We start from the raw sequence: 14672 nt of genomic DNA, 5'->3' as shown, positions 1-14672 counted from the left end.
CAAAGAGAACCCCATCAGGCTAACAGTGGACCTTTCAGCAGAAACCTTATAAGCCAGAAGAGATTCAGGGACTATTTTCAATATCCTTAAAGAAAAGAAATTCCAACTAAAAATTTCATATCCTGCCAAACTAAGCTTCATAAAGTGAAGGAGAAACAAAATCCTTTTCAGACAGGCAAATGCTAAGGGAACTCATTACAATTAGACCTGCCTTACAAGATCTCCTATCTCCTAAAGGGAGTGCTAAATATGGAAATAAAAGAACAATACCTGCCATGATAATGAAGTCTACATATGCACATGCAATCAGGTCTACATAACAACCATCTAACAACACAGTGAAAGGATAAAATCCTCACATATTAATATGGATTCTGAATGTAGACAGGCTAAATGTCCCACTCAAAAGGCATGGAGTAGCACTTTGGATAAAGAAGCAAGACCCACTGTCTGCTGCCTTCAAGAGACCCATCTCACAAGTAATGGTGCTGATAGGCTCAAAGTAAAAGAAGTGTCAGGAAAGTGGAAAACAAAAAAGAGCAGGGGTTGCTATTCTTGTATCTGATAAAATAGATTTGAAACCAACAATGATCAAAAAGGACAAAGAAAGGCATTAACATAGTGATAAAGGGCCAAATCCAGCAAGAAGACTTAACTATCCTGAATATATACATACCTAATATTGGAGCACCCAGATTCATAAAACAGGATTTTAGAGACCTACAAAGAGATTTAGAGAACCAAACAGTGATACTAGGGGACTTCAACACCCTACCAACAGTGTTAAACAGATCATTGAGGCAGAAAACTAAGATATTCTAGACTTATGCTCAGTGCTTGGCCAATTGGACCTAATAGACATCTACAGAACACTCCACCCAGCAACAACAGAATATATATTCTGCTCATCTCACATGGCACATACTCTTTAGTTGAATGGCATGTTCAGCTATAAAACAAATCTCAGCAAATTCAGAAAAATCAAAATCATACCAGTCACACTCTTTGACCACAGTGGAATAAAAATGGAAATCAATACCAACAAGATTTATCGAAACCATAAAAACACATGGAAGTTAAACAACCTGCTCCTGAAAGACTTTTTGATAAAGAATGAAATTAAGGCAAAAATTTAAAAAAATCCTTGAAATTAATGACAATGAAGACAAAATATACTAGAATTTTTGGGACAGAGCTAAAGCAGTGTTAAGAAGAAAATCTGTTGTGCTGAACGCCTACATCAAAAAGCTAGATCTCAAGTTAACCTAATGATGCACCTACAGGAACTAGAAAAACAAGAGCAAGCCAACTCCAAAGCTAGCAGAAGAAAAGAAATAACCAAAATCAGAGCTGAACTGAATGAAATTGAGATGTGAAAATTCATACAAAAAATCAACAAAGCCAAAAGTTGATTCTTGGAAAGATTAAACAAGATTTATAGACTGCTAGCTAGATGAATAAAGGAAAAAGCAGAGAAAATCCAAATAAACACAATCAGAAACAACAAAGGTAACATTACAACTGACCCCAATGGAAACAAACAAAAAAATCCTTAGAGACTGTTACAAACACCTCTGTGCACAAAGAAATGGATACATTCCTAGAAACACACAGCCTGCCAAGATTGAACCAGGAAGAAATTTAAATCATGAACAGACCAATAATGAGTTCTGAAATTAAATCAGTAATACAAAGAAATACCTACTGACCAAAATAAAAAAAGCCCTGGACTAGATAGATTCACAGCTGAATTCTACCAGATATATGAAGAAGAGCTAGTACCAATCCTACTGAAATTATTCCAAACATTCAAGGAGGAGGGACTCCTCCCTAACTCTCTGAAACCAGCATCACCCTAATACCAAAGACTGGCAGAGACACAAGAAAAAAAAAAGAAAACTTCAGGTTCATATCTCTGATGAACATAGATGCAAGAATCCTCAGCAAAGTACTAGCAAACCAAATCCAGCAGCACATCAAAAAGTTAATTCACCACAATCAAGTAGGCTTTATTCCTGGTATGCAAAGTTGGTCTAACATATGCCAATCAATAAACGTGTTTCACCACATAAACAATAATAAAAACCTTATGATCATCTCTATGGATGCAGAAGAGGCCTTTGATAAAATTCAGCATCCCTTCATGTTAAAAAATCCTCAACAAATTAGGCTTCAAAGGAACATACCTCAAAATAGCAAGAGCCATCTATGACACACCCACAGCCAGCATCATACTGAATGGACAAAAGCTAGAAGCCTTCCATTTGAGAACTGGAATAAGACAAGAATGCCCATTCTCACCACTTCTATGCAACATGCTACTGGAATTGCTAGCCAGAGCAAATAAACAAGAGAAAGAAATAAAAGGCATCAAAATAAGAGAGGAAGTCAAACTCTCTCTCTTTATGATATGTTTCTATACCTAGAAAACCCCATAGACTCTGCCAGAAGGTTTCTAGAACTGATAAACAACTTTAGTACAGTTACAGGATGCAAAACCAATGTGAAAAAATCAGTAGCATTTTTATACACCAATAACATTCAAGTTCAGACCTACATAAAGAACAAAATTCCACATACAATAGCTTCGAAAAGAATAAAATGCCTAGGAATATGCTTATCAAGGGAGTGAAAGATCTCTACAATGAGAATTACACTGCAGAAAAAAATCAGAGCCAACATAAACAAATGGAAAAACATTCCATGCTCATGGATAGGAAGAATCAATATTGTTAAAATGACCATACTGCCCAATTTACAGAGTCAATGCTATTCCTGTCAAACTACCAATGTCATTTTTCACAGAATTAGAAAAAAGTAACCTAAAATTCGTATAGAACCAGAAAGGAGCATGGACCATCAAAGCAATCCTAAGCAAAAAGAACAAAGCCAGAGACATCACACCAGCCAACTTCAAACTATACAGCAAGGCTACAAAAACCAAAACATCATGGCACTGGTACAAAAACAGACACATAAACCAATAGAACAGCATGGAGAACCCCAGAAATGAAGCCACACACCTGCAACCACCTGAGCTCTAACAAAGTTGACAATAACAAACAGTAGAGAAAAGACATCCTGTTCAATAAACGGTGGTAGGATAACTGGCTAGCCATAGGCAGAAGATTGAAACTGGACCCCTTTCTTTCACATAAGGAAAAATTGACTCAAGATAGATTAAAGACTTAACTGTAAGACCTAAAACAATAAAAACCCTAGAGGAAAACCTAGGAAATACGATTCTGCACATCAGCTTTGGCAAAGAATTTCTGACTAAGTCTCTAAAAGAAATGGGAACAAAAGCAGAAATTGACAAGTGGGACTTGATTAAACAGTTTCTCCACAACAAAAGAAACTATCAAGAGAGTAAATAGACACCCTACAGAATGAGAGAAAATATTTGCGAAGTATGCATCTGACAAAGGTCTAATATCCAGAATCTATAAGAAATCGGCAAGCAAAAAACAACCCAATGAAAAAATGGGCAAAAGACATTAAGAGGCATTTCTGAAAAGAAGACATGCATGCAGCCAATATGAAAAAATGCTAATCACTGTACTACTCTGTTTTCACACTGCTGCAAAGAACTACCTGAGACTGGGCAATTTACTAAGAAAAGAGGTTTAATTGACTCACAGTTCTGCAGGCTTAACAGGAAGCATGACTGGGAGGCCTCAGGAAACTTACAATCACGGCAGAAGGGGAAGCAAGCATGTTTTCCTATGGTAGCAGGAGAGAGAGAGAGAGACAGAGAGAGAGAGCACGCACAAAGGGGGGAGTACCACACACTGTTTTTTTTTTTTTTTCTTTTTCTTTTTCTTTTTCTTTTGAGATGGAGCCTCGCTCTGTCACACAGGCTGGAGTGCAGTGGCACGATCTCGGCTCACTGCAACCTCTACCTCCCAGGTTCAAGTGATTCTCCTGCCTCAGCCTCCTGAGTAGCTGGGACTACAGGCGTGTGCCACCACACCCGGCTAATCTTTTGTATTTTTAGTAGAGATGGAGTTTCACCATGTTGTCCAGGTTGGTCTTGATCTCCTGACCTCATGATCCGCCTGCCTCGGCCTCCTAAAGTGCTGGGATTACAGGCTTGAGCCACCACGTCCGGCCCAACCACACACTTTTAAACCATCAAATCTAGTAGGAACTCACTCTCTCATCACAAAAACAGTGAGGGAGAATCTGCCCTCATAATCCAATAACCTCCCACCAGACCCCTCCCCTGACACATGGAGATTACAATTCGACATGAGATTTGGGTGGGGATGCAGAGCCAAATCATATCAATTACTAATTATTAGAGAAATGCAAATCAAAACCACAATGAGATATTATACCAGTCAGAATGGCTATTATTTAAGTCAAAGAACAACACATGCTAGTGAAGTTACAGAGAAGAGGAAACAGTTATATGCTGCTGGTAAGAATGTAAATTAGTTCAGCTACTGTGGAAAGCAGTGTGAAGATTTCTCAAAGAATTTAAAATAGAACTAGCATTTGACCCAACAATCCCACTATTGGATATATATATATGAAGCAAAATAAATTGTTCTCCCAAAAAGACATATGCACTTGTATGTTCACTGCAGCACTGTTCACAATAGCAAAGACATGGAATCAACCAAGATGTTCATCAACAGTGGACTGGATCAAGAAAATGTGGTGTATATAATGGAATACTATGCAACCATAAAAAGAACAAGAGCATGTCGCTTGTAGCAACGCGTATGCTGCTGGAGGCCAGCATCCTTAGTGAACCATCCCAGGAACAGAAAACTAAATATCACATGTTTTGACTTATAAGTAGGAGCTAGACTTTGAAGACACATGGACACAAAGATGGGAGCAATAGAACCTGGAAACTTGAACGGGAAGGTGGTGGGGGTGTTGGCAGGAATGCTACCTTTCAGGTACTGTGCTCACCACCTTGGTGATGGGATCATTTGTACACAAAGCCTCAGTGACATACAAGTTACCTATGTAACCTGCACGTGTACTGCTGGACCTAAAGTAAAAGTAGAAAAAAAATAACAGACTGTGGGTCAAGTTCTTATTAAACACCAATAACTTTTTTCTAAGCTCTTCATATTCATGATTCTGTTATTATTATCCATTACTTATTAACATTTATAAATTGCCTTCCTTTAGGGTTCAGTCTAAGCAGTACATAAGTATAAAGTTAATGTTTCCAAACACTGATCTGAAAGGCTAAACATCTGGACTCGAGTTAAACAGTTCTAAGCTTAAAACACAACTCCACTATTTGCTAGGTGTGCAGTCTTAAATAACTGGTGTGGCCAATCTTCAGCCTAAACTTTTGCAAGCTATATCAGTGTGGATGTAGCAATGAGTGGACCACTTGGGGTGGTTGTGAGAACTACAGTAAATGAGAACATGCCTGCACATAATGTACTGAGTAAATATCAGTTGGTGTTTATGCAATGAGGGAGTCACTGCCTCGTCCAAAACTTCATTGTCTCAATTCATTCAAGAAAATAACCTCCTTAGTCTGGCATTTAAAGCTTTCCGCTATTCACTCCCTACCTCTCCAACCTTTAAACTGATGATCCTTTGCAGAAACCCAGTACTTCTGTTAAGCTGACCATTGTCCCATATACACACTGTCTGTTACCACACCCAGCCTTTGTCTGTTTCTCCCCTCCTCATGTCCAAGCCCTTCAGGGCCCAGCCTGTTAGTGTTTGTGAAGCCATCCCAGCAAACCCTCATCTTTAACGTGACCAATATTTCTAAACTCCTGAAGTTTGACACCTTTTGCTGCTCAATGGACCATAGTCAGCAGTAGACAGTAGCTCAGGATAATTCTGCCCATGCTTGGTCCACTCTCCCCTGACCTTTGGTGACTGTAGGGCTTTACCTTATCCCTCTTGCTGTGCCCCATGCCTAGCCCCCTGCCAGAGACATGCTTTCTTCATGATGGAAAAACATACCTAACTTAGCTTCTTGATCTTTTTCAAGTTCATTTAAATATGTGTTAGTGTTTTCGGGTTTTTTTCTTCTTTGATGATACTGATAACGTTCCCTACAGGAATAACGTTTAACCTATGAAACACTAATTACTTTCTTTCTTCTCAGGATGAACTGGACCTCACAGACAAACACAGAGAAGCCATGTTTGCACTTCCAGCTGAGAAAAAATGGCAAATATACTGTAGCAAGAAAAAGGTAAGATTTTCATTGTGATTATGGTTAATTGGAAAATAATCATTGATTCCATTTGCTTTTCCATTTCACCACTAGAATTGGACAGCTCTTTATAATGTGAAAACCAGATTGAATGTGTTATGTTGTGGCTGTGGTGCTACATGTAGTCAGTGTCAATTCTCTGGATGTTATTTTTGTCAACACTTCATTGGGCTCTTTTCCACCTGTAATCATCATTCATAGTCATATGTAACTGAGACCCAAAATGACGTTTCCTTACACAAGGCAAATTCCCCCCACCCCTGCTCTTAACACAGCAGTCTGTATACAGGTGGTCTAGGACCAGGTATGGGGGTCACAGCCCTCTACAACCACCTTCTGACAACTTTCCATTTCATCATCTCTCTGGTATGGCCCCATCCCATGCGCCAAGGTGACTCTCCAGCCCCTTCATGTTCCAAACTAATGATGGAAGAAAGGAAAGGAGGCACAGGCTCCCCCGCTCCCACTTTGAGGGACACATTCCTGGAGTTATACGCCTAACTCTTTTTCGTATCCCACTGCTAGTTGCATGGCCACATCCACTGAAAGGACCAAAGTCTTTATTCTGGGCAGTCACTTCCCATTTAAGATCTGGGGGTTCTGTTACCTCAAGAGATGGGGAGAATGGATATAGGGGACAGTGAAACACCAAAACTCTTCTTAATTCCCTAGTATCTGTGGCACCAGGCATCACTCCATGGTGACTGTATCTCCTGAAATAGAGTGCACTTTGCCATCTTTTAAACCCTGTAGCAGATTCTGAGGATATCCCTACACCCATTTTGGGGACTAATTCTGTTCATGGCCACCTTTTGCCATTTTCCCTTCTGTTCCAACAGAGACTTAAACCAGGATGGGGTAGTGGGAAGGGCAGGGCTAGCACCTAACTCTCCAACAGGCGTTGGACACTTTGATGACTCACTCCCGACCCAGGGAAACAGGAACAAACTATACAATAATCCAATATTTTTTCAAGACACCACTGTCAGGGAAACCTTTCACTAGGTGAAACCAATCTGCAGCTTGGGACCTCCATTGTCCCATGTGGCATCTATCAGCACGCCTGCCCCCTTTGCTACCTTGTGTAATTGCCCTGTGCCACTCTCCTGGGAGCATCTTACATTACTCAATAAAGGGATTCTCTCTCTAGCAGTGAGCCTATGTGAGTGGCTCTCCACCTGACTTTATGCCTCTGATGAAAAGGCACCATGTCTTATCCATCTTTGTAACTCCAGCATCTGACACTTTGAAATGAATGCGTGATGACTGAACCACTGCATTGTCATTAGTTATACTGAATACTGTCAAAAAATGTAAAGCACATTAATTTTCCACCTGAGCAATTGTAATGGGTAGAACTGTGTGTCAGATTCAGTTCTGGTGGCCTTTTCTGAGAAATGTGGTCAGCCATAACCCCTCAGTATGATTATTTCCAAATAAGGAAATTTGGAAATTTTCTATCAGGTTATTTCCAAACTGAAGCCTTAAGAGTTCTTAATCCAGTAGTAACCAGTAAAATGTCATTGTGAAATAAATGTCTTCCTCTCCTCTTCTGCTATTTCTCTTTATATACATTGAACCAACTAGAAAACCTCTTTTTTTATTGAACTGATTGTCATGGCTCAAGAAACAAATATAATACACTGAGAAAGAATTTTAAAATGGAATAAAATGTGCTCAGTTCTGAAACTGGTATTATATAGCCTTTGGAAACAAGGGAACTTTTCGCACTGCCATCTTAAAAACCTGCTGCTATTCCGTGGTGTGTATGTGCCACATTTTCTTCATCCAGTCTGTCATTGATGGAGATTTGGGTTGGTTCCAAGTCTTTGCTATTGTGAATAGTGCCGCAGTAAACATACGTGTGCATGTGTCTTTATAGCAGCATGATTTATAATCCTTTGGGTATATACCCAGTAATGGGATGGCTGGGTCAAATGATATTTCTAGTTCTAGATCCTTGAGGAATCGCCATACTGTCTTCCACAATGGTTGAACTAGTTTACAGTCCCACCAACAGTGTAAAAGTGTTCCTATTTCTTCATATCCTCTCCAGCACCTGTTGTTTCCTGACTTTTTAATGATTGCCATTCTAACTGGTGTAGGGACATGGATGAAGCTGGAAACCATCATTCTCAGCAAACTATCGCCAGGACAAAAAACCAAACACCACATATTCTCACTCATAGGTGGGAATTGAACAATGAGAACACTTGGACACAGGAAGGGGAACATCACACACCGGGGCCTGTCATGGGGTTGGGGGAGGAGGGGAGGGATAGCATTAGGAGATATACCTAATGTAAATGACGAGTTAATGTGTGTAGCCCACCAACATGGCACATGTGTACATATGTAACAAACCTGCACGTTGTGCACATGTACCCTAGAACTTAAAGTATAATAAAAAATAAATAAATAAATAACCTGCTGCTAGAACTGAGAAAGATAAATCCTCAAGTTGCGGGTATACACAGAGGACATTGTCTGTTTTGGCTCATTCTAGTGTAGATTTTTTCTGAAAATTAGGAAACAATACAAAGGAGGGATTGAGAATGTTCACTAGAGGAAAGGAAAGGGCAGGAAAATGGGAGCAGCTTACTGAGGGGAAAGTTTTCTTCTTTCCCAGATTTTATTACTCCCTTAACAGCAATAGAAAGTTAATCATGGAAACTACTGCCCCTTAGATTAGAAAAGGCAAACCCTGGAGAATAGTAATGACCTCGGGCTTGCAGCTGCTGCTCATTTTTCAATTTCCACACCTATCGAATCCCCTTGAAAACCTCATCTCAAGTGCGCATGATGGGGGGTTTGCTTCTTCTAGGAGGATGGATATGGATGTGGCCACTGGCCTCAGAATCCCACTTTCTGACGGATGGGCCTTTCTTATTAGTACCTGGCTGGATTGCACAAACCTTTGAGAATGCGCTTCATTCCAACAGCTTGGCTTCCTTATATGACTTAGCAACCAGTGGGAAAGCCATTTTAACTCTTTAGGGAATCCCATGGGTTCTAGATTTGCCTCACTTTAAAATGGATGATAGCATTGCTTGACCAAAGATTTTCTTAATTTGAGCTTCTAACACTGTTAAAACTCTACTGTGCCTTTGGTCTGAAACTGAACTTTTTGGGCACTGCAATAAATTGGGAAATACACAATGAATATGAGAACACGAAAACTGAACCAGGAGAAAGATATTATGTTTACCTCTCTTCAGAGAATGTAATTTCCTGAAGGACAGGTTGCCCATTCTCAGAATAGAGCCCCGTGGTGGCCATCCTTAATATTAAGAACAGATTATTTTCCTTGGAACATCTCTCGCATAGCCTTTTCAAACCAGGCTTATCACCAGCAAGCCAAGCCACATCCATTTCTCAGACTGGAGGAAAGCTACACTCCCGGGGCTCTGTCACATTTCCCATCTTTCAAGATTAGAACACGGGGCATTACAGACATTCTCACACATAGTAAAGTCATAGAGTAAGGGGCCTCTGAAGCCAACCGAAACAGATGGCGTGAGTTGGTGAAAAGCAAACTTTCCATGTAAAAATGAACAGAAGTTGTGAAGGCCAATGAGCCTGGGACCTAAAGGCAGGGCCAACCTTGGCTCAGCCAAGTGTCTGTTCCCCTGTCCAACAGTGACTTGAGTCCCGGCAGCAGCTATCTGCTTATCAAGCTCAGTGTTCATTTATGAAACTTCTCTATCTATGTCTCTGGTTGAAAACCTATTTCCAGAGCCAAAATCAAAGCAGAAAATATTTCTCAGACTAAAACGATTCAAAAGAAGTTAACTGGAATTTTGTCTAATTGAGTTATCTGGAGGAGCATAAGAGATGGATGTTGAGGCCTTGTTGAAAGTCCAAACAAATCTAAAACGTACCACACTGGTTCGTCATCCTTACTTTGTCATAGACTCAAATCCACTGTCTTTTTTTTTTTTTTTTTTAACTTTCATGAAAGGTCCAAAAAAGGTTCTGTTAGTTGGGATGGGGTATTTTCAAATAGGAAATGTTTGTGTTTCTTATCTTTAAAGGTAATTCCCTTTTTAGTTCCAATCACAACATACTCTTTTGTTTAAATGAGGTTTTTCCCGGTCTCTAGCCAGAAACTGCATCTGTTAACAATCTTTTGGATTTTAAACTGAAGCTTTTTAAACAATGAACCATCTGACCACAAAAGGCATCTGGCCATGCTGTATTTGCTTATTGTTAACATGATTTTTAAATCCTGGGAACAGTAAGGAATAAGTCTTCAGAGAGGAGAAAATAAAGTGGGTGTATACATGTATCATGCTGACAGCAATCTTATCAGCACAGGAAGAAATCATCTTTAATTGCTGTTCTGCCCAGAAGCAAATGTACAAGTTGTATCACTTAACCAGTCCTCATTAGTATCCAGAAAATGCTTATACCCCTTCTTGGGCTTCAGAGTTTGCCAAGTTAAGTAAATGGGGATGTAGACACTGCTAGCTGTGATGACAGCAGATATTTGAGGCAAAGATCAGGACTTGATGATTGTGCCTCATTTTTCCTGCTTTGTTTCTGATCTCTAAAGCCAAGGCCTAAGTAAATGGTATTAGATTGGTCATATTACATTTCTGTATGTTTTGAGGTCTACTTTGGGGAAGGTGAATTTTTACTCTGCTGCCGAGTGTGTGTTTGATTCTAGCCTAATTAAATCATTCAGTAATCTTGCCTATCCTGGCTGCAGCTCAGCTATCGTGATTTCTGCAAACTGTTGATCCGGTGCTAGGTACATACTGAAGACATCTAGGGAAAGTGGCTGAAAGTTCAGCTAGTACTTTTCATTTATTCCTTAATTTGGTTTGTATACCCTGACTGGATCAATTCCTGACTCTTACCCACAGAAAGGAATTCGTTCACCACATGCACAAAAAGATTAAAGTTGTATTGTGTGTGGCCATGGGGATGCAGTTCTTTCAGTTCCTGGAGAGCTGGAGCCCTCCTGTGTTTGCAGTGCTAGAGAGGCAGTAGCTTGATCAAAACACAGATTTACACAGGTTTAAAGAAACGTATGTTAAAGTAGTAGAATTAAAGACAAAAGAAACCATCCATTTTCTACACAAAGTAGCTGGAAAATGAGACGAGATGAGACATTGGTCTTCTAGTTCTTTCCAATATCCTAATGAGAAGAGGGGTAAACTGGGAAGGGAGGCAATGGCTGGGCACTGGGCCTAAAGATGTGAGAGGGAAGATAAGTTAGATGTCCTCTTCTTTCTTTTACTGTGGTTGATTAAATATACAGTAGAGTGAGCATTGGATTTCCAGGTGCCCATTTTGCTAGGTGTTAAGATTTGGGAGAGGGAACCAGTAAAAGGGAAAAAACTAGACTTCAGTGACAATATTACTAGACTTATTCAGAAGTACCTGGTTTGGTCTTCTGCAATTGAGTTTTTAACTCCAGTGATGGGTTCAAACTGGCATTTGTACTCTTACATGATAAGAGCTTATAGAAAGTGGCAGAAGTAGCAATGATTAGAAAGAAATTTGTCTGCCTTTCCTCCCTACCTCTCTAAAGACTATATAAGGGAAGTACAGTAGCTGCAGGACAACCAGCATTCTAGACTCTGCAGGCTCTGAAATTCTCTCTCTTATCTACATAGTCCCTGGCATTGAGAGATGAGGATTTGTGTATAAGCCCAGATTGAAACAGTAAGAAATAACAAGTTTCAAGTATCTGGTGTTTTACTCACCGAAGCAATGCAGTTGGTAAAGCGTAAGGCAAATTTGTGTGTGATTTGTTTGATGTGTATTGAGTATCTTTTCTGGGGCGGAGAAAACTAGACAGAGAATCTAGACTCTTGGCTAGATTCTGAGGATTATTTAAAAAAATAATAAGCCAAATTTCTTGGAGTGGATGGTCTTGGTAGGAGAAGCAGATAGAATCAAATAATAAAGTGTTGTCATAAGCTCCATAAAAGGGTAAGCAGACAGGCTCTGGGGCACAGAGGAAGGAGAAACCAACCTCTAGGGGTGTGTGTGACTAAGACAACCATTCCTTTACCACTTTGACCCACCATTGGTTACAGCAGTGAGAGCTGATGTTGTGCTTTGATCCCATCATCTAGAAACCAGCTCCTTTTTCAACATTTGAGCTGTGTTCACATGTACTGTATACTTTACCTTTTGATTTCTATCTTGTTCTCTGTCCCTTTTGCCATTGCTTCAAAGGTCAAGTTTGGACTATTGACTGAATCTATTATTTACTAAACACAATTTGTAGAGCCTGTTAGGAAATCTGTAAAAGGCTTGAACTTTTGAACAATGAAGTCAGTGCAGGGGAAGACTAAAATAATTGAAGCTTGTTTATTCTGAGAAAGAGAGAGTCAGATGGAAACTCCATCCACTGGTTTAGTGGATATGCTCCAGTGAAACTGTATTATTGGTCAAAATATTACCAAATTCCACTTGGTCAACAGGAGCTGCCCCAAGCCCTCCCAGTAAAAACCACCTTGCCAATCTGGCCCTTCTCCCAAGGGACCACCAGTCTTCCCCCAGGATTCTAAGGACTGAAGGGCTAACTCCCAGCATGGCACAGCCAGGAACTTCGCTGCCCTGTTCCCACACAGCATCACTGGTCTTATTATTCATGGATCCCCTTGTTATACTGGTTGACCAACATTTTGAACATTGACCTGCAGATGTTGGCCAACGACATTTGGTAATGTGTGTCCAGAGCTTGGAACATTCCTCTTCTAGAAAGTGATAAGAGATGCAGAAAAGGTATATGTGTGAGAAAGTTTTTGGCAATGTTGTCTCTAAAAGCCAATGACTGTAAGCAACTTAGAGAAGTATAGCTACACTATAGCCATAGTCATACTATGCATGCAGACAGCAGAGCATCTTGTAGCCAGTGAAAAGTCATGTTTCTAAAGAAATTTTAATGACATGGGAATCTGCTCAGTGTATAATGGCAAGATTTTTAAAAAGATACAGTAGTCTCATCCCCTCCCATCCGTGGTTTTGCTTTCCACAGTTTCACTTACCTGCAATCAACTGAGGTCCAAAAATAGGTGACTACAGGACAGTAAGATATTTTGACAAAGAGAAAGGGAGACCACACTCACATAACTTTTGTTACAGTCTATTGTCATTGTTGTTCTCTTTTATTATTATTCTTGATAATCTCTTACTGTTCCTAATTTACAAATTAAGCTTTATCATAGGTATGTATGTATGGAAAAAAGTGTATATAGGGTTCAGCACTATCCAATATGGAGTTTCAGGCATCTACTGGGGGTCTTAGAATGTGTCCCACACAGATAAGGGGGGACTAATGTGTAAAACTTTGTAATTAGTATAATCAAATGTCTGCCAAAGTGTATATAAAGAGGTAGGTGGACAGAAAAATAATTGTGAGCTTAGATTATGGGTGATTCCAAATTTTATGAAACATATTATTCTCCTTCTTACCTTAAAGTAGTTTTTCCTGGTTGCAAAAAATAAAATTTCTCTGTTTAAAAATGCATGCAATGTATTTTATATTAGGTTTTAGCCAGAGAAGCGGGACCACTGGGACATGGTCTGTTTCTTTCTGTCTCAATGGATGTGGTTCAGCTTAGCCAGCTTGAGCCTTACAAAGCCACCACATATTTCCATTAAAATTAGGAGGAAAAAATAAATATTTAAAATGCAGCCAATGCTTGTGTTGTCAAGACATTGTTGGCATATTTTTTCTTTGTCCAGTTCAATCTCTCTCTCTCATTGTCTCTCACTTTTTACTCTTCCCCAGAGAGAGTAAAACAAAGATTAATCCATAAACCACCCAGTTTTTTAGCACCATTTACCTATTTAGGCAGTGACTCTGAAAACGTAGTGATGTGGTCCTGATGAGATGCCCTCGGTTTTCTGCCCAGAAACCCATTGAGGCCATGTTTCTCATTGCCCTTGCATTCCTAAGTGCTATAATCTCAAAGCTAGTGACCCATTTCCTTTCTTTATTCCCTCTTTATTGCAAAAGTCAGCACTATTAAAATGAACACCAAATTTTAGATATGAAGTGTGAAATACTGTTCAAAGATTCTCTGCCTCTGACAGTCAAAAGAGTAAAAAGTTATAGTCTAACAAAAGGCAGTTGGTTTTTGAATATTTATTTGCCTCCTTCCTCTAATTCCTTTGTTTAATGATACCAGTGTTGGGCATTATTTTTGTTTTCCTGTCAGCTTTACCACTTGTGTCATTCCAGCTGTGTCCCTACAACCACCCCTGCCTTGTGTATCCAGAATGGTCCTGTGCTCACAGTGTGTGCATTTTCATAAAGGTTGCTTCTCAGTAGATGCTCATTCTCCTTAACAAAGCAGCAGTAAGTGAATGTACTCATAGGCTGAACCAAAAGATTAGCTGTCTTTTCTCTTTGGTGCATGGAGAATTGAATAAATCTGCAAAATTGTGGACAAACTTTTGGAGCCATCTGTTGGGGTATAACATTCTGGTTCTGTAGCAG

The 14672-nt window shown here is 39.7% G+C and overlaps 1 protein-coding gene across 3 annotated transcripts in view; it reads left to right on the top strand.

Moving 5' to 3' along the window:
• LOC105473635 (dishevelled associated activator of morphogenesis 1) overlaps nt 1–14672 on the top strand; it is a 180744-nt gene that overhangs the window by 93246 nt on the left and 72826 nt on the right. For all 3 annotated transcript variants that reach the window (XM_011727500.2, XM_011727498.2, XM_011727499.2), the window contains exon 3: nt 6098–6187. In XM_011727500.2, coding sequence (XP_011725802.1) covers nt 6098–6187 — 90 coding nt within the window. The remainder of the gene's footprint in view (nt 1–6097; nt 6188–14672) is intronic.

The sequence above is a fragment of the Macaca nemestrina genome, chromosome 7 (genome assembly GCF_043159975.1).
Source record: "Macaca nemestrina isolate mMacNem1 chromosome 7, mMacNem.hap1, whole genome shotgun sequence".
NCBI lineage: Eukaryota > Metazoa > Chordata > Mammalia > Primates > Cercopithecidae > Macaca > Macaca nemestrina.
The sequence above is the reverse complement of the archived record's forward strand: the minus strand, read 5'-3'. Positions and strand labels throughout refer to the sequence as shown.